This window comes from Neophocaena asiaeorientalis, unplaced genomic scaffold (assembly GCF_003031525.2).
Source record: "Neophocaena asiaeorientalis asiaeorientalis breed wild unplaced genomic scaffold, Neophocaena_asiaeorientalis_V1.1 scaffold30, whole genome shotgun sequence".
Classification (NCBI taxonomy): Eukaryota; Metazoa; Chordata; class Mammalia; order Artiodactyla; family Phocoenidae; genus Neophocaena; species Neophocaena asiaeorientalis.
The window spans coordinates 553,297-578,722 of NW_020174923.1; the positions used below are offsets into that span (position 1 = coordinate 553,297).

The 25,426-nt window shown below is 51.8% G+C and overlaps 1 protein-coding gene across 4 annotated transcripts in view; it reads right to left on the reverse strand.

Annotated features, from left to right (window-relative positions):
• The window catches only part of PRKCA (protein kinase C alpha), a 363,871-nt gene that overhangs the window by 39,325 nt on the left and 299,120 nt on the right, over nucleotides 1–25,426 (reverse strand). For all 4 annotated transcript variants that reach the window (XM_024760799.1, XM_024760801.1, XM_024760802.1 and 1 more), the window contains 3 exons: nucleotides 5,108–5,239; nucleotides 3,951–4,124; nucleotides 1,916–2,007 (listed from right to left, as the gene is read on the reverse strand). In XM_024760799.1, coding sequence (XP_024616567.1) covers nucleotides 1,916–2,007; nucleotides 3,951–4,124; nucleotides 5,108–5,239 — 398 coding nt within the window. The remainder of the gene's footprint in view (nucleotides 1–1,915; nucleotides 2,008–3,950; nucleotides 4,125–5,107; nucleotides 5,240–25,426) is intronic.

Here is a 25,426-nt window from a genome sequence, read left to right on the forward strand (position 1 = left end):
GTAGACAGGTATTACTGCTTAAAGGACATTCTGAATACGATCTTTTAAAGAGTGGCTGTCTGCTGGGCTGTTCTGTCAGGGCTATGGTAGATTGGAGCAAATTTCCATTTTCCTATTCAATACATTAGTGTTTGAAAATACACTTGTACCCTGAAGACAAGGGACAAGGTGTGATGCTCTCTCAGGTGGTTTACTCACCCCCTCACCCCTACCCCAAGCGCCAGGATTCAGACCTCATGCACCCTTTTTAATTTTTCATTCTTACAATATTCTTACAATTTTTAAAAACTTATTTATTTATTGGCCGCGAGGCACGTGGGATCTTAGTTCCCCGACCAGGGATCGAATCTGCATCCCCTTCATTGGAAGCGCAGAGTCTTAACCACTGGACCGCCAGGGAAGCCCCCTGATGCACTTTTTGAAATAATTCATAATAAAAAGCAGTTACTGCCTTCGCTTCAGAGTTGTTCAGGGGTCAATATCTGAAACTCCGAATGAGTGCCGAAGGAGGTTTTAAGCTTTGCACAGCGTTTAGGAGTTCTTGACGTCTAAGAAGACACAAGGTGCTGCCCATGTAAATGTCATGCCCGGGAGGCTTCCAATAAGCACCCGTGTTTACACGAGCAGAGAAACACCATCAAACCCGCAACGGGGGGCAGGGGCACCTCTGAGGGCTGGCAGGAGACGGGGGCCGAGGAGGGAGAAGGGGGTCACAGGTGACTGTCATATGATTTTTTCGTGCTTTTCTGTATTTTTAAAGTGAAAAACTTTCCAGCAGCACAAATACAAGGGAACGGTACTAAATGGGACGGCCTGTTAGTTCATGATGGAAGGTGGCTCTTTACAGCTCTGTGTTGTCAAGCTTTGTTCTGTAACCTGTGCATTTTAATGCTCTGTAACTAACAACACGAGAGACAGGGCCACCCACCCCTCCGGTTTTGAGCATCTGCCCAAGAATGCCCCGTTCTGTCTCCAGTGAGCCTTCCCCAGACCGGCTCACCCCGCACGGGCCGGAAGTGCCCCAGGCTTGTATCTTTCAGACTGAACATCGGCCGGAACCCGATTAACGTTTGCCCACTCGATTCATCAGGGCACCTGCGCACTGGGCATCCTCACTCCAGGGACAAAAGAGCTGTGTGTTTAGATTTGCTTCTGTGAGTTTCCCGTGACTTCCTGGCCCCTGGAAAATGGGGTGATTCCTCAGGTCTCAAAGCCTCGCCTCTAGATAGATGATTCTCTGTCTCTCCCTGGAGCCCACATCTCTCTCTGGGGCCGCCAATGCCTGCATCCCACTGAGACCTCCTAAGTGATCCCCTGCAACCTGCTCCTCCGGACGGCTGCCCCTCCCCAGTCTACAGAGGGGCAGCACCTGGAGAGGCTTCTCTCTCCTCACCCCCAGGCCCCAAGTTCTGGTTTTCTTCCTCCAGAAAGTCTCTCCATGCACCGGCTAGGCTTAGGCTCCAGCCTGTGTCCTCCACACAGACTGTCACCTGCCCGGCCTCCGCCGGGCATCCTTCCATCTCCTCTTGGCCAGGGCCCCGTGGAAACTTCACCTGATGCTGCCAGGCCCCCCTGAGGCCCCTTCCAGGCTCTCTTGTTCCCCAGCCAGGCCCTCTGCTCGGCCCATCACCCAGAGCCCCTTTATTTGTTCAATTAATGAGTGAACGGCTCGATCGACAAGGGTGGAATGGGGTGACAGGGCATCTATACACCTGCATCTCCAGCTTGCCGGAGGTGGAATAAACTGCTCCGGAGGAGACGTTTAGGTGGACCCTGTCAACCAACCTGCCCCCGGGAAGGTGACGGTATTCCACCCCAAACCGGGCACAGCCCCGCCTCCAGATCCCCCCAGCAGAGGCTCCCGGGTGGGAGTGCCGCGCGGTCTACGTTCGGGGACTCAATACAAACTACTCACACTGCTTGCGGTTCCTTAAATTTTCCTACTTGCTGGATGTGGTACATGAGGTCCCCGCCATTGACGTATTCCATGACGAAGTACAGCCGATCCTGAGGACCAAGGTTGACAGGTAAGCAGGCTGACAGCGGCAGGGTGGCGGCCTCCACTCTCCCAAGTGTGCTCTGCTGTCTCATTAGTGAAACGTGGGCCACACTGGCGGGTGTGCCCAGTAGAGTCGGTCACGGTTTTCTCCCCCAAATAAAGAATAATAAGCCCTATTGCGTGAGGCCCTTGGGACGCACAGAGTCACGACGTAACCCTGAAACGACGGGTTACGTCAACCTGTCCGCTCCCAATCAGAGGAACGGCCTCAAACCTTCCCTCTTCTTCTACACGCAGAATATACTTCTAAGTTAGGGACGGCGTGAAGGATCCATATGGGCCAATTACTCCGTTTTAACCAGTGTTCTGGTTCGCAACGTCTAGGAGGCAATGCCACAGTAAAGTAACGTGTTTACCCAGATGCTCCTGAGAGCAAAGCTCGTGGTGAGGTCGGGCTTGTAAATTACACGTGCTCAGTGATGCTCACTGTGAGGGATGGGACTGTACGTGGAGAGGTTAACCCAATGTTCTCTTTATGCCCAAGTGTTGTTTTTCACTTTCTGTCACTGATATGCTAAGTGCTGGCCAGTGCTAAGTAAATCTGCATATTTATGAGGACAACACGCTGGGACACATGGGGAGACTGAGTGGGTGTAGGAGGAAGTAGCTGCACGGCACAGGTAACAGCTGACCTCCGCTCTCTTCCAGGAAACACCACCATTTCACAGAGGTTATGACACATTAAAGCAGTGCACAGGAAGAAAGAAAAATGATGCAGCTGCTGCTAACAGCCAGGGAAACGGCTCTGGGCGCTTCAATCCCTCGCTTTCCTGTTACAAACTTTCATCTCAATTTTATTTCTCTGCTTTGTAGCTTTCCAGAGCTTAATCAGTGTCACCAGGGTTACGGGATCTGGGCTGGGTTTCTTTCTCTTCACTGCATATCGCTAACTTCCCCCCTTGGCGCTACCTAGGAGCTGTTGCTGGGAGCAGAGGGCCGGCCGGCTGCCGGCAGTAGGCTGACCCGCAGTGGCCGCGGCCCGACCCTGTGGCCCCACTGTCCACCCGAGGCTCCAGGGCGCTGTTCTGCTAGTAGCCACGACGGCTACTGAGTGCTGAGCCACGTCTGCAGGAGGACAGCCGCGGAGGCGTGCAGAGCCCGTCTTTGGGAATGGCCTCACTGTGGTGCCGTCTAAATGTTTCTATTTCTTGTAGGTTACTCGCAAGCACCATGCCAGGGTCCCACGATCGGCTAACTAGCGCTTTGGAGATTGTTGTGTCCTCTCTTTAGTTAACCTATATGGCAGGGCTCAGCAAACATTTTCTGTAAAGGGCCCGACAGTGAATATTTTAGGCTCTGTGTGTGTCTTGTAACTACTCAGCTCTGCCTTTGCAGAATGAAAGCGGCAGATGCTGGGTAAGTGAAGGGGCAGGGCTGTGTCCCAAGAAAACTATTCATGGACCTTGAAATCAGAATTTCATCTCATGCTCGCACGTTACAGAACAGTCCTTTGTCTAAACCTTTCTCAGAGCTCACAGGCCACACAAAACAGGCCAGGCGGCCACCCCCTGCTGTGCGCATTCCAGAACATACTCTGTCACGAGGGTGGGTCTCCTGATACTGTGACAGCTGGACCGGAGGTCTTAATGAGCCAGGACTGTGAGTTACTGTTTTGTCTCTCTGAGTCTTAACACTGCCCGGTGTGTGTTAAGGAAACCTTTGCTCTAAGCATTCACGGAACTAAATGGAACTAACACTAATTCTCTAAGTAGGGCACATCACAGAGGGGGACGCCCCGAATCCGCCAGTGGTAACCGGGCTGCTCGGCAGAGGAGGACGTGGGGCTGAGAGGTCCCCACGCTTCGTCTGTTCCCAGCCTCTTCCCAGGCGGAAGGCTGGCTCGGACTCCGAGGACCCTGTGTGGTTGGGGGCAGCTCCCGAGGGCCCTTACCACCGTCTGGAAGCAGGAGTGCAGCTGCGTCAGGAACGGGGGCTTGTCCGGCAGGGCCAGCACCCGCTTCTCCACCAGGGTGCACTCCACATCGTCGTCCTGGATCACCACGTCCTTCTTCAATATCTTGATGGCGTACAGCTCCTCCGTCCCCTTCCTGTCCGCCAGCATCACCTGCGGGCAGACCGAGGGCAACCTGAACGCTCCCGCACACGGCCGGCATGGGGGCGGGGAGCCGCTCAGGCCGTGCGTGCGGACTCGTGTATGTTAATAAAGCTCCACCCCGTGTGCCGGTTTTGAAACACTGCTCGTCGCCGCACAGGAAATTCCTCAGGCTGCCTGGTTTTTACGCTGCCGAGGTTTATACTCCTTGTGGGCTGTTGCCACACGAGGGCGCCACTGCAGCCGCTGAAAGGGATACTCGACATTCTCTGCAGGAGTCTTGCGTCAGGCACCTATTACAGGAGCATCCTCAGAGCAGAAATGTGACTGACCTTTGTACACTTCTCACAAGTCAGGAGTCAAGTCCAGAAAAAAGGGGGCAGGATCAAAATCAGTGCCTGGATCTATCATGAGATATGGGGCCAGAGAAGCAAACGTAGGTACACAGGCCGACCACTGAAGAAACCCAGCTCAGCATCTGTTAATGATTACGTTTGCTTACTATGAGTCAACATTTAATTTTTTTTTTTTTTTTGCGGTATGCGGGCCTCTCACTGCTGTGGCCTCTCCCGTTGCGGAGCACAGGCTCCGGACACGCAGGCTCAGCGGCCATGGCTCACGGGCCCAGCCGCTCTGCAGCATGTGGGATCTTCCTGGACCGGGGCACAAACCCGTGTCCCCTGCATCAGCAGGCGGACTCTCAACCACTGCGCCACCAGGGAAGCCCCAACATTTAATTTTTAGTTGTGAAAACTACTCGTCCAACATTTTGGAGAACCCACTCCGTCATGCACCCAGAAACGGAGACACACCAGGAGCCTCGTGTGGCTTTTTGGATACAGTTGTTTTTAATGAAATGGAAGTGGGAAACCACTGAGAAACGTGTGCAGAGCACAGGGAATCTAAAGGGTTGCTCTGGAATCCTCGGGGAGAACAGGACTGACCCCAACGTTCTCTGCCAAAGCCCGGCCTCGTTGTGGACCCGGCTCTCTTACCTTCCCGAAGCTGCCCTTGCCCAGCACCATGAGGAAGTTGAAGTCGGTGAGTTTCACTCTGTCGAGGTTGTTGGAAGGCTGTCTCCTGTCAGGACTAATGACTTTGTTGCCAGCAGGGCCGAGCTTGGCTTTCTAAACAACAAGCACACACGTGAAAACCATCAGTCATTCTCCCAGGGAAAAAAGTGACAGAAAACTGTGGCTGAGCTGGACACTGTGTGGGGATGGGATGGGGCGAGAGAGGGAACCAGGGTGATGAAGCATCTCTTCCTACCTCCGTGGCTATACTCACCCTAACGGCAACATTTTCAAAGGAGCAAAGAGTTGCCCGTACTCATCACAAGACGACTCTCTATGTCTTCTTTTAAAATAAATAAATAAATAAATAATTTTTGGGCTGCACTGGTCGTTGCTGTGTGCGGGCTTTCTCTAGTTGCGGCGAGCAGGGGCTACCCTTCACTGCGGTGCGCAGGCTTCTCACTGCGGTGGCTTCTCTTGTTGTGGAGCACGGGCTCTAGGCGCGCGGGCTCAGTAGTTGTGGCTCGCGGGCTCTAGAGTGCAGGCTCAATGGTTGTGGCCCACAGGCTTAGTTGCTCCGCAGCATGTGGGATCTTACCGGTCCAGGGCTCAGAACCCGTGTCCCCTGCATTGGCAGGCAGATTCTTAACCACTGCGCCACCAGGGAAGCCCGACTCTTTATGTCTTTAACCGAGAATCAAGTCACAGGACTCTGGCAAAGGGAGGGTTAATTCTCACCCAGGGATGGAAAGGTTAACTTCTTGGGGAAAACGGGGCTTTGTGACAGTTAGTGTAATAAAAGAAATAAACTGTGTGCTGACGCTTTCCTTATCTGCAGATTTTCCAACTTGAGATTCATCTGCAGAAACCCATGCAGGAAGGGAGAGCGTGTCCTCTGGAGAACAACTGCTTAATGGCAGGCCGTGGGGATGAGTTATTGCTACTTTAAAAGGCTCAGTAAGAACAGAGGGTTGGTTTTTTTGTTTTTTTTTTTTAGGTAAAGAGCTGGACTCATGGAGAATGGTGACGTAAGAGCATCTGGTTTCCCACTAAGCCCAAAGTGCTCTTTGCACCTGAAGATTCCTGGGTCGTGACCTGTGAGTTACCCCAAGGAGTTCTCATCCACTAGACTCATGCAGTGTAAAGACCACCCCTCGGTACTCTCACGGGGAGTTAGAGTCTCAGGTCAGAGGTGAAAGATGCAGAGGAGACAAGGCAAGGGGACCACACGGGGCATCTGGGCTGGTGGGGGAGCCTGTGGAGGCACTGGAGCAGGTGTGGGCTTCCCCACAGGCTGAAATCCACCTGCCGGGGAGGCGCCGGTTGCCGGTCAGCAGCTGGAAAGGCAGCCCTGAGCCGAACGGCAAAGACTCTGGCTCTGGCCCTGTTCTTAATGAGGGGGTCCAGCAGATCTGAGCAAGGGCAGCTCTGGCTCCCAGGGAGATGGCAGGAGGTGGAGAAGGCTCTCGAGAGCTGTTGTGTATGACCAGAGCGGCCCCAGCCCTTGGGGGGAAACGTGGATTACTTCTTTAGCAGCAGAGGAGGCTCTCGAGGAATCACCCACCCTCCCCATGCACAGGAGCCCCTCATGCACAGTTACTGAGTGAGCTGCTTGCAGCCGGCTCTGCTGGGGAGGTCTGCGTTTGCAGAAGGAGCCCGTCAGCCGCCTCCGCGGCCCCAGGCCCGGTCCCGCACTCGGCACGAGCTGTGCACTCAGCATTATGGTAGAAGGAAGGAAGAAGTGAAGCCCGATCGTGTTCATCACATGCTGGGCTGTTAGGTGACGCTTTTCTCTGATCAAAATAACCCATTCGTAGAGAGATCAAACCCTGGGGCTTGAGTGCCAGCTCGGATGAACTGAGTGAACCCATCTAAGCAGAGGCACTAAAACATGGGGGAAGGATGGCCCAACTCTTTTGCTTCAAGGCTGGAAGTATTTAAGGCAGTTGTACTAGGGCCCTAGTGACAGCGCACGTGCGAGGTGGCGGGAAAGACGCGTGAACCTGGGACCACTGGAAACACAGATGCTCCAGAGAAACAAAACCTGAAGGAGACCTCAGCTGGCCTCCCCGCTGGCAAAGGGTGGAAGGAGTTTTCAGACAGACTTGTGAGGAGCCAGGACGTAACCACGTGGGTTACATTCACCCCCCTCAACCGCAGGACCAGCCCTGTCCTCCAAACATCAGCCCAAGAACGATTCCAACTTGATAAGCCTTCTCGTTTGTGCCTATATTTAGATAATCAGGAAGTTCAAGACGGGAACGCCGACTGTGCTCCTCTATTCCGTTCTTCCGACGGCCACAGAGAGAAAAGGGGTCAGAAAGCGGGACAGAGACTTTAATTTCATCGGGAACTTCATGATGACGTCTGCAAAGGCCCAAATGCAGGGGCCTCACGCTCCAGGTGCTGGAACAGCTGAGAGGGAGCAGGAACGTGCCTGCTGCCGCGCTCCCTGAGCAGGTGCCCCTGGTGGCCCTGGTGGCCTTGCCCAACCGTCCCTGCCCCTCCCTCCTCTGGCGCTTCAACTCCAGTGCAGGAGCGGACATGGCTGATGCAGTGAGGCCTCCAACCTGACGCGGGGCTCACAAGCCCACATCGGCCGCCTGAAGAACAGCAATGACCTTCTGAGCCCCACCGGCCTCCGAGCAGGACAGAGACCTGCCCTTCCCGGCCTGCATACTGTTGACAGAACTCCGGGTGTCAGGAACGTAATTCAGACTCCACCAGGAGTGCAAACAAAATCAATGTATGTCCAGGGATACCGGGTCTCACGGCAGAGCTGTGGGCAAACCCATGAGGCAACAGAATAATCGTGCTGACATCTCTCGCTCACAGCAATGTAAACACGACCCGGCCCAGTCTGATGCCCTGCGGGGTCCGTGAGCAGGTGGGAGTCCACATCACGGAGACCGGAAAGCCGGTTACCTCCTGAAGGCTGAAACTCCGAGGAGAGAGAGCATCACCAGGGCTGCCGATGCCCCGTGCTGAGGAAGCTCAGATCCTGAGTGAAGGAAGCTGATGCAGGGCCGGGCTCTGAGCCGCAGCCGACGGCAGGGAGCTGCAGTGAGGCCCCGTCCTCCACCCCGCAGGTGGGACGCCTCAGCCCTGACGTCCTGTGTTAATTTCTCTAGTGAGCAGCAGCCCAGAGTCCGCAGTGCGAGTCCCAGCTCAGCACACGGCGTGTGGCCGGGCACAAGCCCCCGAGCCCCTCGGAGCCTCTGGTCCATCCTCTGTGAGACAGGGTGACCCTGCTGGCCTCCCTCTCGCCGGGCTCTTGGGAGGAACACGGTAACTGGTACCCAGCAAGGGCTCGACGTGTGGCACCTCTCATTTTTCTTCCTAGTCACCTCCATTTTCCCAAGAGGGCCCAGTGGAGCCCCAGCAAGAGTGTCTGCTCAGCACACAGTGGGTTTTCAGAACCCCCGGGTCCTCGTGTGTGACTTCAGAACACGGTAGCACGTATTCCACAAATATCTGTGTGTCCGTCATGCCTCAGACATGGGGGCTAGGTGCTGAGGAAACCAGATCAATAAGTAGCCTCTCCTCTGAAGAACCTGCAGTGCAAAGGTCCTGTGGTCCGTGGACCGGCCACATCGGCATCACCAGGCGGCTTGTCAGAAATGCAGCCTCTCCACCCCACCCCAGATCCACCAAATCAGAACATGCTTTTCCAACAAGACCCTCAAGTGATTCCTGCACACATTTAAAGCTTGAGATGTGCTGATCTAAGACAATCGAAATGTTTCTCCCCCAGATTCAACGATCCCAAGACTGTTTTCACCTCTAAACACCTTCAATTATCACATAAATCAAGGGCAGCTCTGGAAGGAGCCCCTGACTTGGATTCTAAAGAGCTTGGATCAAATCTTGGCCTTATCCATATTCACTGTGTGAGCCTGGGCAGATTACACGGCCTCTCTGGGGCTTGGGTCCCTCATGTTTAATACGGGGGTGATAAGACCTCTACATCCCTGGGCGATGCTGCAGATGAAACGAGGAATCCTTTTCGAGAGCCACCACCACAGCTCCTCAGAGCACACCCTTCAGCTTGGTCTCCTTTCCTTTGCCCCGGGAGGGAGACACTGTCGGTGCCTACCCCAGGCTCCTGGCACACACCTGCTCCCTGACGGCGGGTCAAAGGCCTCTGTGAGCAGCTGCAGGCTGCCTGGTGCGTGGATCGGAAACCCTGTGCCCCGTGGGTACGTGTCGGGGCTGCAGACAGACTCCCCAGGGGCTCGGGACCTGTGGGGAGGTCGAGGCGTGTCCCCGGGGGCTTCCGTGCCCTCCTGGTGGGCAGGACAGGAAACGGGTCTCAGCAACTGCTCACCCCGATTTCTGAAGAATCTTATGTAGCCCCCGAAGTGGCTGGGCTAGGACTAGGTGCAGGAAAAGACCTCAACTTATTAAAATGGCATAGAAAGTTTTAAAAGAGGAAATACAAATGGAAACTATGTATAGTGTTGCAGAATACAATAGCGACTTTAAATGCTGAAGCCTTAGCGTGCCCTTTTTTTTTTTTTCAATTAGACTGAAACACAGCATAGTTTATCGGCTATGATTAAACAACTGAGAACCCAGGATCCTTAGGTTCCTTGAAAGATGGCGTATCAGCGTGAGGCCCAGTCTGGTATCATGGTGCTAACTGGATTACCAGGACTCGAGAACAGGCAGTACTGTTTCCCCGTCGGAAAATTTACTAATAGCCAGCGTGTGTCTCATTTTATACGACAGGTACATTCTTGTGAAGTCATAACCGCCTGCCATCATTGAAGGGGTTCACGATTTAAAGGACTCCTAGTGTGGCGTCTCTGTAAATCACACAGAGCGAGTCGGAATACTGTAGAGGCCCCCAGTGGGTCTGTCCTGCAATCACACAGCCTTTGGGAAACCCTCTGAAGTTTGCTTTCCCGTTTAACTACATTCTAGTCGTTCCTATTTGGTAAAAGTGTTTCCGATAACACACATAGTATTTGCTAGCATAGTAGAAAATGTGGCTTTGATGAATATATTTACCATAGATGTTTGTAAAGTGTAGAGAGAGGAACCTGACGACAGAAGGTTCTTCCTATTCTAAGATTCCGAGGGCAGACAGGCCAACAATGACCAGGTGTAGGGGCGGAAGAATAATTGTAAATTTCTTCTACAGTTTTTTTTCTGCTATAAAAACGTTCTGTGTCTGTATCTGTACATCTGAACAACCTGGCAGTGTAAGACTGATGGTGCTTTGGTGCTCTGCTCCATCAACCAGGGCGTGGGTAACAGAAAGAGCCAGGCCACGTATAACCACGGGCCCCACACAGCATCCTGCCTCTAAGGTGACGTGCTCACCTGCAACCAGAGCAACGTTAATTACCTACCACTTACGTGTGGAATCTAAAATACGACACAAATGAACTTGTCTACGAAACAGAAACAGACTCACAGACACAGAGGACAGACTGGTGGTTGCCGAGGGGAACGGGGTGGGGGAGGGAGGGATTGGGAGTTTGGGGTTAGCAGGTGCAAACTAGTGTATATAGGATGGATGAACAAGGTCCGACTGTATAAGCACAGGGAACTATATTCAATATCCTGTGATAAACCACATGGAAAAGAATATGAAAAAAGAACATACATATGTATAACTGAATCACTTTGCTGTACAGCAGAAATTAACATAATGTTGTAAATCAACTACACTTTAATAAATTTTTTTTTCTTTTAAAAGAGAAATCAAGTGGTTTCAGGAGAAGAAAACCACAAAGGAAAGCGTTTTCCATGACACTGTTAATGGAGCACGTCCTGTGTATTTCTCATAAGCCACAAGTCACGGCTATTACCTCGACTCAGTAAGTGGGCAATGGGTTAAGACGATGCTACTTAATGGGCATTAGAGCCTCCTGGGTAAGCACAGTCAGAGTAAATAAAACGCCTGCTGCTCTCTGGCTAAATAATTTTTCATCTTCTGGAACATGCCAGGCATGCTTGCTGCCCGAGGGTCTCTGCACTCTCTCCTTCTCTGCCCACACGGGCAGGGCATTTTCCCGTCTCTGCTCAGGTGATGCTTTAACCTCGAGGCTTCAACATGGCACCCTGTCGTCCCTCAAGCTCTCCTCACTACCTATTTATATATTTCTTTCTCCCTTTGTCAGAAGGAGGGCGGGAACCTCACCTGTTCTGTTCACTGATGTGTCTCCAGTGCCCAGGAGAGAGCCCAGGGTGGAGTGATCCTCAAATACTTCTAGACTGAATGGAAGGATTGGGGAAGGCAATTCCTTCGAATATGAAACTTTATGAAAGGCAGAGTTATTGCTTTTAAATACTTTCTGTAAGAATGCTGCTTCTTGTTATAAAAGTAATACGTGTTCAGTTTAGAAAATTTAACTGGCATGGATAAGTTAAAAAAAGGCAATTTAAAATATCCATTATTTTAATCACGAGATAATCACTGTGAACGTTTTGTGAGATACGCTTCTAACCCTCTCTCCTCATGTTCTCGTATTTGGCCTGCACACAACTCTATTGTTTGTAAGCTGTCTTTCCCGTGTGTACGATGTGATCTTTTTAGCTACAGGCGCTCTTCTACCGCGAGGCTTCAGGGACTGTGTGACGCCCCCGCGGCACCGCGCGGCTCTCCTGCACTGGGTCTGACTGTTCCCCTAGTGCTGGACACCTGGGTTGTTTCCGACTTTCACTGTCATCAACGTACAGATGAACAATTGTGTAATCCACGTCTCTGAGCAACCCCGTCTCCCCAGGGTAGGTTCCTGCTGTGGGACTGCCAGGTCAAGGGGTCCTGGTGTTGCAAAGGCTGGTACACAAGGCCGGACGTTCAAATCTGGCCGCGGAAAGTCAGAGAGAAAGGGGGACACCCAAAGCCTCAGGGCAGACTCATCCCTGAAGGCAGGATCTTGGTTTCTTTTAGGTCCCGCGTCTAATTCCGTGGTTGGAATCCCTAAGAGCACTTCGTTTTCAGATTTGGCTTCGTCTACGTGCTTTATATCAGCCGCCAAGATGGAAGCACACCTTCACCTCCAGATAACATGGAGAGCAGTCTTGGGAGAGAAGTTACTTGGCTCAGAGAGCTTAACAGTGGTTCTTAGGTAAGCGAACCCCTCAAGTAACCCCACGTCCCTGACTCGGCAGTACAATCCAAACTGCAACTGCAACCTCCCTGCAACCTGTGTCCTCCTACACACCTGTGTGGACACCTGCCCACTAGAGTCCTCTCCTGGATTTGGGAATCACGGGGAGACAGCAAATCACAGGTGTGTGCCATTCAGCTGTGGGCAGGGGCCTCAGAACCAGAGTCCTGCAGCCACAGAAAGTCCTTGAAAAGGTCAGACCTGCCTATGGTCCAGTTGAAGATGCTCCCGTCCGGAAAGCTAACTCTGCTCCGCAGGGCCACGGAGCTGGGTCACGACCGCACCGGCGGGGGGAGAGAAGAACGCTACCCTCCTCTACATCAGTCCTTGAGACAGGGCCCTGGGTCATCCCGCAAAGGGTCATTCCCTGGTGCTAAGACTGAGGGAGCGTTTAGTATTTGAAAGAAGTTGGAAATAAGCTACTCAAGGCCACCCGTGTTACAGATGAGGAAGCTGGGGCCCAGGGGGCCTAGTGGATGTGTCTAAATCAGTTTTCCTCCCTAGCTTCTGAATCCAACACCCTGATCTTTGAATTCAGTGCTCACCCTCCTATATCTAGGGTAGGCAAATGTTTTCCATAAAGGAACAGAGATTAAGTGTTTTCTTTGCAAGCCAAATACCGTTTCCGTCGTAGCTACTCAGCTCTGCCGCTGCAGTGGGAGAGCTACGTGAATGAGCTCTCGGGTGAACGAGCCTGGCTGTGTTCCAATAAAACCTTATTCACAGAAACAGGCAGCAGCCAGGATCCGGCCTGTGGGCTGCAGTTCGCCTACTCTTACCCTCAGTCACACAGGTTCCCAAACCGTTCATCCTCGTTTGCAGTTAGATCGAAACACAACGTCTCTCTCCTCGCTAAGCGAGCAGAACGGCAACAATTAAGAACCTCGAGTGCACCTGAACTAAGTTACTACTCGGCCTCTTCCACGACCAGCACCGGGAAAAGCTGCTTTGCAGCCAAACAGCGTGGCGAGCGGAGTACTTGTTCGGTAGAGCAAACATTTCTGGGGAAACCGCATTAAGTCACTTTCTGAATGAGAAGCATTTGAACGGACACGTCCACTCAGGCTGTTGCTGCTGCTGCACTCGCAGGCAGCCAGCAGGCCTCTGCTGTCATGGCAACCGAGCCCCACTCCCGGGAGACACGCTGGACCGGTGACACATCAGCACTTTCCCACCGTGGAAAATACAAAGCGTCTGGCTCATCTGGAACCGGGTGTTACACACCTCTCTCTGGCGTCCGGCTGCGCTGTTCTTCTGCAGGCAACCTAGTCCCCCCCCCCCATCTCCCAGATTTGTCCGTTGATCGCGGACACGCACCTCAGGCAGGCTCATCCACGACCGTCAGGTGGTAATAGTACGACTGGTCTCACCTGCTACAAAGGTCCTGGAAAGGCTGCCGACCTTAGTTCTCCCCAGTGGCTGAGGATCCAGACTTATGTGAGGAGCTGGAACCAAAAACTTTGTCCTTCCTAAGTTGTTCCATCTGGAAAAAGACCGTCTTTGACCAGGGAGCTGAGGGCACACACCCGTCTAATGCCAACCTTAGAGGAAACCCTAAAGGGAGTGCTCACAGCCACAGCACATCACTGGCAAAGGATCTGGGGCACTTAGTAATTTTTTGAAACCTGTATCCTTCTCCTGCTACAAACACCCGCCTCTGGGATCAACACGGCACCGGCTTTGTAAGTTGGCTGGGGCAGGGTCAGAGCCGAATGAACTCACGAAGCCATCAAAGTAAATGACTTTCCAGACTGCCGGCAATATTGCTTAGAAGTGGGGGAGCCTTCTCTGTGCTAAGAAAGCAGAGTAGATGTGAAGTGGGCTGGACTCGGCACGAGCAGACTGCAGGAACCACTGGGACCTCAAGGAACCCCGGGCCTCCTCCCCTTTGCAGGACCATGATGATTCCCTAAAATCCAGGAACAGCTGGGAGCCCAAAGTCAGAACCTCATCTTCATGCCCATCAAAAAATAAAGAGGTGCACAGTCAAGTTCACTGCTGTCTTCTGGGTGCAGGTTTTCGTGCTCTTTTATTTGCAAATCTTTACTGCCCTCTTGTGGTATTTATTTTCTGGACCGATTGCATTTTGACTGGACTCTTAGCAGAAACACACCCAGGTTCACTAGTCTGGCCTCACAGAGGTAAAGTTCCCTTAAATGCTGCAAAATGGCACAAATAAGCTGCAAGTATAGCTTCCCGGCTCTACCTTTGCAGAGGATGACTCAGATCTCACGTGAGAACCAGGCCTTTGCGCGATGCCTATGCGATGTGTGCTGATGCCTGGTTACGTTTCAGAATCGCCATGTACGTGATTTCTAGAAAACAACAAAAACCAACCACTCTTAGACGTCTCTGTGTCCTGAATCTCTTGCCAAACCTCTGACTGGGCCCAGACTCTGCAAACCACAGATGCAAAACGTGGCGACAGGGAGGCTGTGAGGGTCGAGGGGATGGCTGGTGTGGTGCCTGAGACCCCGCTGTATCTATCTTACAGGAAGAAGCACAGAATAACCTGGGAAATAAAGAAATGCGGGGAGTCACAGGAGGGCAGAATTCCATGAAATGGCCACCCCTGGGGAAAGTCAACTGGCGTTAGGCGATCACAGAATGTCAGCTCCCGAAAAACAAACAACAATAAAAACCCAAACCGTAACTGGCGATAAAGTCCAGATCCTTGGGGAAAGTTCCAGACATTTCATCGCCGTTCAGCTGCTGCAGGCAAGGTGGGAAGGTCCAGGCATCTAGCAAAAGAGGTTGTAAACTTGGTCCCCGTGGAGGTAAAGACAGAAAAAAATATGATCCTTTCCCTAAAACGCTGAATACGTTTGCTCAATTACTCAATTTACATTTTTTCTAAGATGCCCCTAATTGACAGCAGCAAGCATTTTGAAAGCGGGACTGACTGCAATTAAATTTAGCTCAACATTTCCATAATCGTTGATTTCGTCCTATCTTCGCTGAGCGTTTTTAAACTGAACCAGTCTTTGAAAAGGAGGGACCTAATTATAGCTCAATGGGACACCTGCTTCCGAGACTGGCGGCAGCTGCGCTGTTCTGGGCTGTCCCCTCACGCCACCGCCCCACATGGTAATCGGCTGACAGGGGACCTGGGGGGGGCGACATGGATGGGAAGGACCAGCTCCGACACTGCTGACCTCTCCGGGGCCTCGGTTCCTTCATCTGTAAAACGGACTCAAATTCCCCGCCTCCTCCTGTGTAGGGACCCCCGCCCCGTTTACTCAGGAGCTGCTGCCGAGCTGCAGTACCGGAAGGATTGCACCCCGAGGCCGCGGCGGAGTGGAGAGGACGCGAGGGGACGAGGCCCCCTCCCCAATGGCTGGGAGCTCCCAGCCACCCTCAGGACGCACGGCCGACAAGCCACGGCGTCTGCTCTGAGGGTCTCGTTTCCAGGCCCGGAGGAGGCCCTTGAGGACGAGCTTTGGGGGAGAGGATGTCTCTGCCCCGGAAGCGGACGGGGTTCTTGTGTCAACAGACCGGGGAAGTAAAATGTAAGTGAATTCAGTTACCGTGACCCCAGGGGTCCCCACAGGCTGCCGGGACCCGGGGAAACGTGGCTCAGAAAAGGACCAGGCCCGGTGAGGACCGAGATGGTGGCTGGGTCACCCCCCTCCACCCGCCCCCCCCTCCAGGGCAACTGGTCACACGCTCCTCTCCAGATGCCAACCGAGAGCACTGGTCCGGGGTGCCGGCCGTGGACTATCGACAGGTCTACGCTCAGAAAGAGCCACAAGGAGAAGACTGGCTCACAAGCCAGCAAGGGTGCTGCCACGAAAAGAGATGTGAACAAGTGACGGGACCCCACTGCCACCGCCGGGTCAGGGTGCCCTCCCCACATCCAGGTGACATTTCCCTTCTCAGGTAGAGTCACCTGGGTTCCTTGTCCTAAGACCCCATAACAAAAGGTGCAGGAAACATAAAACACACACCCAGCACAAAGCGAGCTGGCAAAGAGGCTTCGCGGCCAGCACCTCCTGCCCCTGTTTTTAGGTGACCTCCGGGCAGGAGGGTCTCCCTGCTCAGCTGCAGGCGGGGGCCAAAACCGCTCCCCCGAGAAGGGCTCCGTGCGCCGGGTGCACCCAGGGCCCCGGCTCGGGCCCACGAGCCGCTGAGAAAGCCCAACAAAGGAAGGTTCCTTTAACTAGGTGACAGCTTCTCGGGAAACACTGATGCACAGGGGCACGTCCACTAGGGCTGGAGCCCTGAGCCCTGAGCCCGGGGCAGGACGCAGGGAGGATGCCGAGAACAATGGCGGCGGCAGACACATCTCGGTGCGCCTTGTTCTGGGCACTTGTGACACCTACCCGTTTAAGCCTCTGCCCGACCCTAGGAGGTGGTACTTGAATCGTCCCCATTTTAGACCTGGACACACTGAGGGGACTAGGACGGCCACATGGCTCGGGCTGGTGGGGCTGGGTTTGAACCCGGGCAGCCTGGGGTTTCGGAAGGTGCTGCCGGCCGGCGGGGGAGGACAGTCCTTCTGGAGGGGACGCCCCTCCCCGGAGCTGGAGGGGCCACGGTCACCGGCCAGCAGGGGCCCAGGGAGGTGAAGCCCTCACTCTAGTCCTTTCTTCTCCTTTCTCTCTATTTCCCTTCCCAGCCACATCTGAGTTTTGCACCAGCTTTTCCTGTCTGCTGGGAGACACAGCCCCATAGTATGTGTATTAACTCTCCGTGGAATAACCAAGTTTCCAGTACAGTAGCAGAGACAGAACGACACTGCATAGGCACGCCACAGCACTCAGAAGCCCTCTGGGCCACGATGAGGATCCGAGGACCAGGTGTGAGTCCAGCTCATCAGAGAAGGGAGAGGGGCCCTCATCTGAAATGACGGGTGTCAGACGGCAGGCCGTCTGTCCGTCTGGATGACCCAGAGGCGCCTGCCTACTCTGAGGACGCAGAGTGTTTTCACTCGGGGGGCGCAGGGGGGGCGGGGGGCAACACTGCCCAGGGGCTCAGCATACTCAGGAGTGGCCGACCTCTGGAGATGTTCCTCGAAGGCGGACACGCCGCGTCGTGTGACATTTTAAAACACACACAACAGGAGGGCAGCGACATAACAGCTACCACACTCTGCAAAGACTTGTGAAACCTCAAAGAATATTGTCTTCCTCCCCATTCCCAGTCACCTGGGTCACTAATCTCTCGCGGCCCCTTCAGGAGACACGCCTGTAGCGTCAGGTACAAGTTCTGGAGATGAGAAACTTCAGAAACATGACTTATTAGATGTTTTCTTTAGTGCACTGCTTTTGAAAGACTATTAATGTTGATTCTAGCTTAGGGTAGGGGTGCGACTTCTTGCAAATTTTGTGCCCAAGTGTTCGAGCGTTTGAATTTTCCACTTGCTTCCAATATGAATATGCTGTAACAATCTCAGGCTAATTTAAATTATTAACAAAAGCAATACACTGAGAACACAGCTGGTATGTGGCCCTAACCAGCTCCCCAAAAGACAGCGGTGTTGTCAGAAATGACAATAGAGCAGATTTTTAAAATAATTTACATGCAAGTTGAAAAATTCCATTGGATCCTTTGGGGACAGAATGGTTGATTAGGTTACAACAACTACATGAGTTGGGAAGAAATGAGAAAAACATGAAATAGAGGTAGGAGTATGAAGCCAGGCTGTGGAACATCACAATTTGGTGATTTCAGCCCATGATAGATTTACACTAATCTTGCAGGTCAGCACACACACGTAGTGCAAGTACGTCACACTGACTGCATGCTAATGTAGGTGTAATGCCTAAATCAGATTGGAAATGGGTCTTGATATGTGATTAGAAATATGTGTTACCAGAAAGAAAGGAAAATGTGTTGTCAGTTTACAGATGCACTCTTTCCGGTCATGTGCTGCTTTCCAAATTGGCTTGAACGTCTCATGAATCACTCATAGGAGATTTCACTATTTCCCTGGCAAAACTTTAAAGGCACCTAATGTGACGATGGGGGAGGCCTGGAATATCCTCTGGGTGGTCGACACGCAAGCGTTTTCCTTGCTGCGGCGCCGTGGCCGTTTGGACAGGACCCGGTGGGCATGAGTTTCTAGCTACCAGGACACACAGTGCATCCTTAAGAGTGGGGAGCACGGCTGCGGGCTCAGGCCGGGGCGGGGGGCACAGAAACCGGGCAAACGTTTTTGTGGGAGGGAAGGCGGGAGAGGACAGGGTGGCGGAAGCACTACCTCTAAGAGGCGGACGTGACACCCTGGGAAAGGCAGGAGAGGGAGAAAGACTGCGAGGTTAGCAGGGCAAGTGCTAGCTACACAGGAGGACAGCAAAGTGGGTTCCATGCACCGTAGGCCCCGCTGACAATGCAGACAAAGAGCAGGGGAGAGACGGCGGGAAGGAAGGTGGGTAGCGCTCGGCGCTCGCGGCTGCAGGTCTGCCGCGGGCCCCTGCAGGGCCGGGAACTAACCCTTCCCCAACGAACCGTGTCAAACCACAGAGGCCGTGACCCTTCTCTCTTCTTCCTCGTGGCGTCTGTGCGGCCAGACGTGGCATCATGGCAACAGCTCCACAATATTCACGTGTTTGCTTTCGGCCAATCCGCGGGACGGGGTGATGGGACACAGGGGTGCTGGTTAGTCTAGTGTTTGCGGTGCTAACAGCCAGTTACCAGGTCTCTTTACACACGGATCGCTGTTACTCCATGAACGAGAATAAAACCAAACCCACTTGCCACTAAAACTATGCGTAACGACATGTACTTTTTCTTGATGATTCAGAAGGCCCAAGGTTACTGGCGAAACGTAAAAGCATTGAGCAACTCGATAGCCAAGTTCTGGTTGACCAAATGCCAGGTATCCACCAGGTTTGACTCCTCAGGCGGACATCCGTTCACCTTTCAACTTCTAAAATAACCCATCATGACTGGAAAACTTTACTTTTCTCAAGTACTAATGTGAGAAAAGCAAGTGGAGACCATCTTAACAGAGAATTCTACACAAGCAGTCATGGGATTCATTCTCCAAGTTCATACAGCATGTGGGTCAGCTGCTGGGAGAAAACGTGAGGGAGGCTGATTTTCTGAACCCAAATTCCACAGCCTGAAAGGGTCACGACAGCCCTGATCCTGAGCAGAGAGGAGACCAGAGACAACTGGATGATATGTTGTGCTCGGAAGACTTTGCCCACAAAGACAGGGCACTGGGCAGCTTGTGAATTTCACATCTGTTTTCCACAGGTCTGGATCGATGAGCTTCTATTACATCTTAAAATTATGGCCCTTTAAATCTGTAATCACAAATCTATTTATAATTATTCTCAAAACAGGGCATTTTATTCCCATCCCCAAAGCTCTACTTTAGGCTAGAGATCTTAATCCACATCCAGATGAAAAGGAACCAACAAGAGAAACAGAAACACCCTCCCTGGAATCCTGGTGCTGGAAAGGGCTGCGGACGAAGTTCAAGCTTGCCTTTCTCTCCTGCAGCTTCTGTCAGAGTTGCCCAATCTCTGCCTGAATACCTCGAGGTAGCGAGGTCTCCAGATTGGCCGAGATGCCTTGGGACGTCCGTGACACAGCTTTAGGGGGTCACACCTCCAACTTCCATCTGTGACACAGACAAAAATCCCCCAGCAGGGACACTTCTGTGCAAGCACCCTGCAGCCTGCAGCCTTCCAGCCGCCCCCGGGCAGTTATTCTTGGACTTAAATGGACCAGAAAGAACTCGAAGCTGTTTCAAGCTTGGCTATAACAAACCAACCCAAATCTCCTTTAAAGAAAAATAAAAGGAAAGGCTTATGCAGTGAATCAGCCAGTCGGCAGGAGCCCCGAGGGAGCCTTCCTGGACCGCACGCCTGGATGTCAGGGTGGGCGGGGAGGAAGCAAAGCCCCTGCTCAAAGTGGACAAAGTCACTGTCGGCTGCAATTAGCCTAAATGTCAACCGCCTGGTTTTCAATGACGCGCTGAAGACACAGCAGTGCTGAATCCACTCAGCTCCTGAGCGAGGACGCTCCGGGACCCCACCTGTCTGTCGGTTTCACGCCAGGGAAGAGGAACACCCAAGGCCAAGGTCTTGAAAGGCAAAGGCGACCCGCATCCATGGAAACAAAACCATCAGCAAAACCAGAACGAAACTCCCGAGAGCACCCCGGCCACGGTGAGCCCACTGAAGCCTCCGTGTCCCCAGGCCTCGTTCCTGCCACGTGACACCAGGCCAGTCACCACCTTTGCAGTGGTGAGGCTGCACCAGCATCTCGAGAGCTGGACAGAGAACCGACCTGTGGCCCGAGTCAGCACCTGCTCCTCTAGGTTAGCCGCCGGGTGTGGGCTAAGGAGAGAGGGTCAGGACCGTTACCCACAGAGTGGAGACACGGTAAAAGTTTTCACATCCCGTTACTACTCAGCAACGTCCTTAGCAACAAGGTTCGTGTCTTAGCTCTCTATCCCTGAGTAGAGGCAGGATTCAGCAGCTGGAAATCCCCAGAATTACCCATTTCTGGAGCCCACCAGCAGGGTGGGAAAGGAGTCGGTCCATCTCCAAGGGTGACCATATTCATCACACGTGTGGGTTTGCCCCAGTGCTCGAGGGACTTGGGGTGTAAGCAGAGGGAGACTGTGGGCTGCAGAGTGGCCTCGGCCCTGGACGGCTTCCTTCCTTTTCCCAGACACACATCTGAGCTCAGACGGCCTCCCCGTGATGTCGACAAAAGCCAGGGAAAGGTGGATTCCTCGCGGGCCTGACGTTCAGATTTCAAAGCATTCAGAGCAGGACCCAAGGTTCTTACGCCGGACGCATGAAGGCGACACATCTCACAGGTGTGTCCAGCAAGGGAGCGGCCTTCAGTTTGCACAAGGAAACGTCAGGCCAGTTTAAAAGGCTGGAGGATTATGCAGAGGCTGGGGTAGGATCCGATGAGCCTGAGACAGGGAAGCAGAGGAGGGAGGGTCTTTCCAAGGGAACACAGGAGGTTCTGCGATGCGTGAAAGAACGTGGCGTACACCTGGGGGAGGGTGTCATGGGTGTGGGGGGGACAGGACCAGGACAGGGGAGAGAAGCCTTATGCCAGATGGGAGCTGGGTCCTGCTACTCACAAGCTCAGCTGAATTCCTCTGTGCTTTGGTTTTCCCATCGACAAGGATGATTTTAACACCCCTCCCAGCTCTGATATTCCGTTATTCCATCTTTCCAGGGGCCAGTAAACTTTTTCTGGAAAGGGCCAGACAACATGTATTTTACTAGGCTTCATGGGTCTTAGTCTCTGTCACATGACTCAACTCTGCTGTCGTAGCCTGAAAGCAGCTACAGCCAGCAAGGGAATGAATGGACGTGGTTGTGTCGCTAACACTCTATGGACCCCGAAATGTGAATTTCACCTAGTTTTCAAGTATCACAAATATCACTCTTCTTGGATTTTTCCCCCCAACCATTTAAAAGTGGACAGGTGGGATAAACAGAAAGGTCATACACATACTTATATATATACATATATAACTGAATCCCTTTGCTGTACAGCAGAAATTAACACACTGAAAATCAACTATACTTCCATAAAATTGAAAAATAAAATGAGGTACTAGAAACAAGAAGTGGACACGTGGTTGGCTGTGACCCCACGCCGCTTGCTACGGATACTGGGGAGATGGAGTCCGCCCTCACCACAAACACCCTGGGTGGACACGTGGTTGGCTGTGACCCCACGCCGCTTGCTACGGATACTGGGGAGATGGAGTCCGCCCTCACCACAAACACCCTGGGTGGACACGTGGTTGGCTGTGACCCCACGCCGCTTGCTACGGATACTGGGGAGATGGAGTCCGCCCTCACCACAAACACCCTGGGTGGACACGTGGTTGGCTGTGACCCCGCGCCGCTTGCCGCCCTCACCACAGACACCCTGGGTGGACACGTGGTTGGCTGTGACCCCGCCGCTTGCCGCCCTCACCACAAACACCCTGGATCTGAACTTGTCGGCTTGTTAGTCGGCAGGTCACGTCTTCCCCACCGGCACGTCTCAAGCTGTGACGGGCACACGAATCACCTGGGGACGTGGTTACAATGCAGATTCTGACCCAGTACGAGTCCAGGACGGGGTCTGAAATTCTGCAGTTTCGAACCCGGACGGCCAGACCCAGAACTGTGCTCTTCACCCCCAGTAGCCGCCTAGATCCCACATGTTTATGTGTTTAAAGCCCCACATGCTGCTGGTACACGGAGCAGACGTGGAGCTGCCAGGGTCCAGAGCACCAGGGTGTCACCCCCCGCTTCAGAGACCTTGGGATCACCTCTCTAGGGATCCACAGTCCTAATTCTCTGTAGGCGACGTTCCTTGGGAAAGGCAGCAAACACCATCGAGTGTGCTGTTATTCTTATTCCAGCTTTTCTCTTCTAGGGGCCTTGCACGCCTCAGGTGATAAACACGTGCATCACGTCTACGTCACGTCGATGGACACTGGCTCTCTCTTCCCTCCTTCCCATCCCTGTCAACAGGGGGAAGCATCCTGGTACCCGCGAATCCCCTGTGGGGACCAGGGCCTGGGGACACGTGATAACCGCTGCTAGTACTAGGTTTGCCCTGTTTCTTCAACCAGCAACACCCAGCCACAAGGCTACCTCCACGGCTACAAACACAAAGCTTTTCTGTCATTTCAGGAATTCATGAGGATGGAACAGACGACCGGGGTGTACTGTCTTCTTTTGGTTTCCCAACAAAATCACTTCTATAAGATAAATTATACTGAAAACATGTTTCCCTGCTGTAATATAAATGCATTCAGCCTCCCTCACAGACTAATAAAAAATTCTGTGCAGTTGCTTTCAGAGGCTTCCTTGGAGTTTGCTCTGCTGAGGGGCAGGGCTAACCCCATTACAATGATCTAATAATGGAGCGGTGAAAATGGTTTCCAACACCAAGCCTTGTCCCATTTTAGTTTAAGATTTTGCTCCTAAGACAGAACCGAAGCACCAAGATTAAAATAAAATCTCTTTTAACTGATGTACATTTTATAGATTTTTTTTTCCCCTCTTAATATCACACAGTTCAGAAAGTAATTATGTAAGCCATTTAGGGGGGGAAAAAAGCAGAATCCGTATCAGGGCACTTAGATTTTCTGTTGTGTCCAAAAGGTCATCTGAAAGTACTCAGGTTTCCATAGTAACCGTGGCAGGCCAGATCAAATCAACAAACAGCTACAATTTAGCTGAGGGTCTCCAATGAACTATTTGTTTCCCATCGAAATTATCCTGAATTAGCTGAAGTCTTCAAAGACAATGGAGGCTTTGGGAAAAGCCGATTTCAACACCAGTAAACGGAAGAATGCTTGCTTCCTCTTTCCACATATAACCTAGCAATCGAGTCTCATGTGCGGTGATTTAAAACACCTTAACTCTAAGCATAATCGGATCACGTTTTGTTAATCAGTAACAAGGATAATCTCAAAACGTTTCCCCAGAATAAATAAGAACAGATACATATGTGGTCTTCAGGCGTCTGCAGAGTTTCCAGGGTGACCCTGGCTAGTAGCTTGTGGAGCTCTGCCACAGGTCCTGCAAAACAGCTCATTCTCATGGGCCATGGGGATCAATTTTATCTTGGCTTCTTTTGGGTTTAGACCAAATGGTCACAAATACAAAAAGCTGTGAAGACACAACATCATACATTACTGACAGAAGCCACTGCTAATCCAGCTTTCGATTCTGACCAGTGGACATTCTGTAGAATCTATTCAAACAAGTCTTCCAAATAAAATATTTCAGCCACAAAAAGCTAGTGTCACCTGTTTCCAAAATACCTGTTAAAATCAACATGGCTCCGGGATCCCAGTCTTCAGGTCACACGTTTACTACAACACGAGACGTAAGACAACCGTGTGTTCAGAAGACAGGCCAGAGGTGCCCTGCCCCTTCACTTCCCTGGATGTCTGACCTCCACTCACAACTTTCCAACTAACCAGAAAATCTCAATAGATTTCACTGTGACTTTTGAGATTATTACTAGAAATGTGTATTATTAAATTACTAGATAACTCAAGTATCACCCCAGCTTTGTTATATCCCTGTCTCTAATACAGTTACTTGGCCATGTAAAACAATTAGACTTATCTGCACCCAATAATGGGCTCAGAATCTTGAGGGAATCTATTTTCTGAAATCCAGGTCTCTTGGAAACAATTGATTTCTTAAGCCCGGGAAAAATACTGTATATCAGAAAGTCATGGGTTTTGCATTTCAGTCCTCATCTTGCAAGAAACTGTTTTTCTTCATTGGGAGGAATGTCTTAGACTAGCTCTGTCCAGATGTGACTTACAGACGTAATTTTACATTTTCTAGTAACCTCATTACAAAGATAAACAGGTGAAATTCATTCCAATAATATTATATTTAATACTAACATATAAAAGCATAGAACACAAAGTAGAATAGAGGTATTAAATGTATATTTAACCCAAGAGATCCAAAATATCATTTCAATATATAATCAACATAACAATTATTATTAATGAGCTATTTTACGTTCTCTTCTTTCTACTGAGCCTTTGAAATCTGGTGTGCATTTCATACTTACAGCACGTACAACTCAGCTCAGACTGACCACATTTTAAATGCTCCATAGACTCATGTGGCCAGTGGCTGCTGAAATGGGCAGTGCAGCCCTAGAGGATTTTCAGGGTAAGGGAAAACGCAGCTACGTGTCACGTGCCACAGGAAACAGCCGAAGAAGAGACGGCCTGGGAAGCCCGTCCTCTGAAAACATCGTCAAGACAGGAGAATGAGAGTTCAGCCTCAGGCGCCGGAGGGCTGTGAACACCGGCACAACCAATGCACTGGTCTGCTCTAAGGAGTGAGGCCTTGACGATGTTTCTAATACTCAGACAGGGGTCTGGAACGCTCTTGCCTTCTCGTAGCACCTCTTTTGCACACATAATATAGTCTCGGAGTTTACACGTTTTTATAAACATAAGTCAAAATTCAATTTGAACAGGTAATGTCTTTTTCACATAATCAGCTTTGATAAAGGCAAAAAGGAGTCCTAGCTAACATTTACTGAGTATTCACCCTGTGTCAGGGACCAGGCTAAGCAACGTACATAAATGAACTGCTGTCGTCCTTGGAGCAACTCAGTAAGTAGTACTATTATCATCCCCGTTTCATGAACAAGGAAACTGTAAAGATCAGAGAGTTTAAGAATCTCACCCGATGTCACCAGAGCTAGT